This window comes from Nannospalax galili, unplaced genomic scaffold, assembly GCF_000622305.1.
Source record: "Nannospalax galili isolate Female #2095 unplaced genomic scaffold, S.galili_v1.0 scaffold221, whole genome shotgun sequence".
NCBI lineage: Eukaryota > Metazoa > Chordata > Mammalia > Rodentia > Spalacidae > Nannospalax > Nannospalax galili.
Genome location: NW_008344592.1, coordinates 1,334,889 through 1,338,582, shown reverse-complemented (window position 1 = coordinate 1,338,582; position 3,694 = coordinate 1,334,889). Strand labels below are relative to the sequence as shown.

Sequence of the window (3,694 nt, the reverse complement as noted above, 5' to 3'; positions counted from 1 at the left end):
GGGGTGGGGGGAATCTTTTGCATTCCTTATTTTTGCATTCCGGGCTCCCTAGAAAACTCAGGAAGCGGCTCCCGCATTAACCCCATGCTCTGAGGCCCTGTGGGTTCGGAGAGCTGCTGCCACGGTCCTGTTGGCCAGAGATCGCTCGGCTGGCTCTGGCGGGTGGAGAAAGGGCCCTTTGTAGAGCCAAGAGTACGTGCCCCTCCAGGCATCCCTCTTCACGGTGTCTCTTCTTGTGTCCCCTCTGTTTCCATCCAGGTCTGGTTTCAGAACCGGAGGGCCAAGTGGCGCAAGCGAGAGAAGCGCTGGGGCGGCAGCAGCGTGATGGCTGAGTACGGGCTCTATGGGGCCATGGTGCGCCACTGCATCCCGCTGCCCAACTCCGGGCTCAACTCCGCGGAGGAGGGCCTGCGGGGCTCCTGCACGCCCTGGCTTCTGGGTAAGCCTCCAAAGCAGGACTAGAGGGTGGGGCGAGCGGGGTCCTTACCTTACAGAACAAAGCATCGACAGGCACTCAGGTTCAGGACCAGAATCTTGACTCTAATTTCTGCTTAATTCTATGGCGTAGTTTTCATTTGAATTGTGGAGGCGGTTTGTGGGAAGGCTTCCTCAGGCTATTCACACCGGTAAACATTTAAGAGTGGACCGATAGACTGGTATAGTGTTACATACATATTTTCCAAGGTTGAATGGTACCAGACATTTTAGAAGCCATACAGTTTACAGTGCAAAGTTTTAGTTAATAGGGCCACACAGAGCAGGGAAAAACCTAGAGCAGTCTGTCCACCCCTACTGTTGAATTAGTAGATCAGGTCCTGCTGTGGAGTCTGACTGTGCTCCTGAGGTCAAGCTTTGGGGATGGGCCTTCTGGGGCATCTCTGTTCTAGTTGAGTTTGGCCAAAGGGGTCACAACGTAATAACAGAGCAGATGAGTTAGGTGGGTCATGGTGGTGTTTTAGGTTGGGAAGTTGAATAAACAATTTCCTTGCCAGTTACTATGCTGATAGCTGGAGATACCAATCATTAACACAACCTGGACTTTGCCTAAGGACTGAAGAGATTGAAGAGAATTGGCAGTCCAAAGCCAAGCCTAGTTAGCCAAAATCACACATGGAGAGGGTACTTGCTGTCATTTATTGGACTTCAGCAACATAAGCAAGTGGTTTCAATGCTGAACTAGAGTCACTGTGTTATCCTAAGGCCAAGTCACTATGTTATACAACAAAGCAAGTTAGCTGGAGTGACAGCTGGCAGATAGGGCTTTTCAAACCCTGATGCTGGGAGGTGTCTACCTGGCTCTCCAATAGGCAGAGGAATGTTAACAGGACAAGTTTAGTGGGATTTAAAGAACAATGATATGAAAGGAATTTATCTAATTGCTGAATTTAAATTCTTTTTCCTTTTTTCCCCTAAGGGATGCATAAAAAATCCACAGGGATGATAAGGAAACAAGATAAGTTTGAGGGACTCTGGAGCTCTGACCTTCTCAAAGAAGACTCTAGCAGGTGTCAGGAAGGACCCCAGAGCAGCTCAGACAAAAACAGCCTGAGTCCTGAAAACAGCTTGGAAGACATGGCCATTGATCTGTCTAACTCTGCCCGACAAGAGATCAAGAAAGTGCCCCTAGGCTCCAGTGCTCAAAGTTGTTCTCCTGCTGTGGGCCTGCAGGCCCTCCAGCCCTTGAAGGTTGGGGCCTCATGAGAAGACCCACAGGTCCTATCCACAAAGGTTGGAAATGCGCATGTTTCTCACAGGCATTTTTCAGAAGACAGAAGTGGTCCAAGACAAATACCTTCAGTTCCATTTTCTTCCTATGGCATCTGGGGAAAAAAACATAACACTACTACTTTAAGAAAATAAATGGATGACTTAGGGAAAAATTCCATTTAATTCTAGAATGGAGAACATTCTTAAAAACCACTTGAACCACTTGAATTTGATGTAAACTTTTGATTGTCCTTTGTAGAATTTGAGCAGGGAAGATTTGAAATTTAAAAGACATTTTTAGGGCTGGGGCATAATTTAGCTCAGTTAGTAGACTGCTTGCCTAGCATGAAGAAGGCCTGAATCCAATCCCCAGCACCACATAAACCAGATGTGGTGGCGCACACCTGTAATCCCAGCACTAGGGAAGTGGACATGAGAGATCGGCTGTTCAAGATCATCCCAGTCTGAGGCCAGCCTGGGCTACATAAGACCCTATCTTAAAAAAAAGAAGACATTATTACTGTCTGGCATCACTTGAGGTGTGGTTCAATAATTAATATTGGTCTAGTTTGACATCCTCATTCTAAATCAGAAAATTTTGTTTTGTTTTATTGAGACAGACATGGTCTTGCAGTGAGCCTAGACTGGCTTCAAACTTCTGATTTCCTGCGTCAGCCTATTAGTGCTAGGCACGTGCCAACATACCCAGAAGAAAATAGAATTGTTTTCCTTCCAAGAGAGTCAGATGTCTTGACAGTGAAGTCTCCATGTAGACAAATGAATGGATTATATATTATCTTTTCACTAAACTTGGTCTTGGACATTTCAGTTTTCATGTTAGGCTGTAACTTTCTGTTCTGAGTGGTATTCAAATGGCCTTGAATATTGGAAGTCATAAAGAGCTGAGAAAATCATATTCCCCTCCTCTTCTGAAATAGCCTGGGACCATATTTAAACAATTGTTAAATATCTGGAGACTATTTGAAAGTCAGACCAAACTTCTTGTTTTGTTTTGTTTTGTTTTGAAATTTATGTTTGAAAGCACTTTAATGACTTGGATTCATGAACATTTTCTTTCCTGTATTTCCTTTACCATTTATTTATTTATTTATTATTTTAAAATAAATGTGTGATGTGTTGCCTCTCAATCAATGCTACTTGCTGGTCTCCTGATGGTCCTCCCTTAAACTTGGGCTCTTTTAGTCTGGGAACATGCAGAGTGGGATATCTTTCAGGCTATAGTACTTACCATGGGCTCCTTTGTAAAGCCCACTATGGGGACACAGCTATATCTGAGCTACCTTTTGGAGTTCAGAGTTTGGAGAAGGGTTGTCTGCTGTGAAGGGCTTCCTATATTGATTAGTTTAGGCGTCCACCAGGCTGGGTTTGGCACTCCCATCTTTTCAAATAAGAAAATGGACAGTATCTTACTTTGGTCTATTTTTGTTTGTTTGTTTTTAAGAGACAGGGTCTCCTTGTAGCCCCAGTTGTCTTGGAAATAGCCATGTAGATCAGGCTGGCCTTGATCTTACAAAGATCTACCTGCCTCTGCCTCTGGAGTGCTGGGATTAAAGGTTATGTACCACCACACCTGGCTCCCTTTGGTCTGTTTTTATCCAATGTTAGTTCCATAGTGTTGTGAAAAATATTACTGATCCCTTACTATGGAAAGAGCGAGCCTTCTCACTTTGATTTATTCTGGCTGCTACTGATGCTGGCTGAGTTCTGAGACTGAAACTCTGGTGAAGACCAGCAGTCATTTTATCCTTCTTGCTTAGAGATGGTAGCCTGGACTCTGAGCCCAGGGCCACACTCATCCAGACTCTTTTGCTTCATGGGGGCTTCACATACATTTAAAAATTTTATTTTTATTTTATGTGTATGAGTGTTTTGCTTGCATGTATGTATATATACCATGTGCATGCAATGCCTGCAGAGGCCAGAAGAGGGCTTCAGATTCCCTGGAAGTGGAGTTGCTGGATGTTGT

The 3,694-nt window shown here is 44.5% G+C and overlaps 1 protein-coding gene across 1 annotated transcript in view; it reads left to right on the top strand.

Moving 5' to 3' along the window:
* The window catches only part of Vsx1 (visual system homeobox 1), a gene marked incomplete at its 5' end in the record, with an annotated part of 3,887 nt that extends 1,313 nt beyond the window's left edge, over positions 1 to 2,574 (top strand). The window contains 2 exons of the mRNA XM_029567218.1: positions 259 to 439; positions 1,415 to 2,574. Of these exons, the coding sequence (XP_029423078.1) occupies positions 259 to 439; positions 1,415 to 1,701 (468 nt within the window). The remainder of the gene's footprint in view (positions 1 to 258; positions 440 to 1,414) is intronic.
* Positions 2,575 to 3,694: the final 1,120 nt, after the last annotated feature.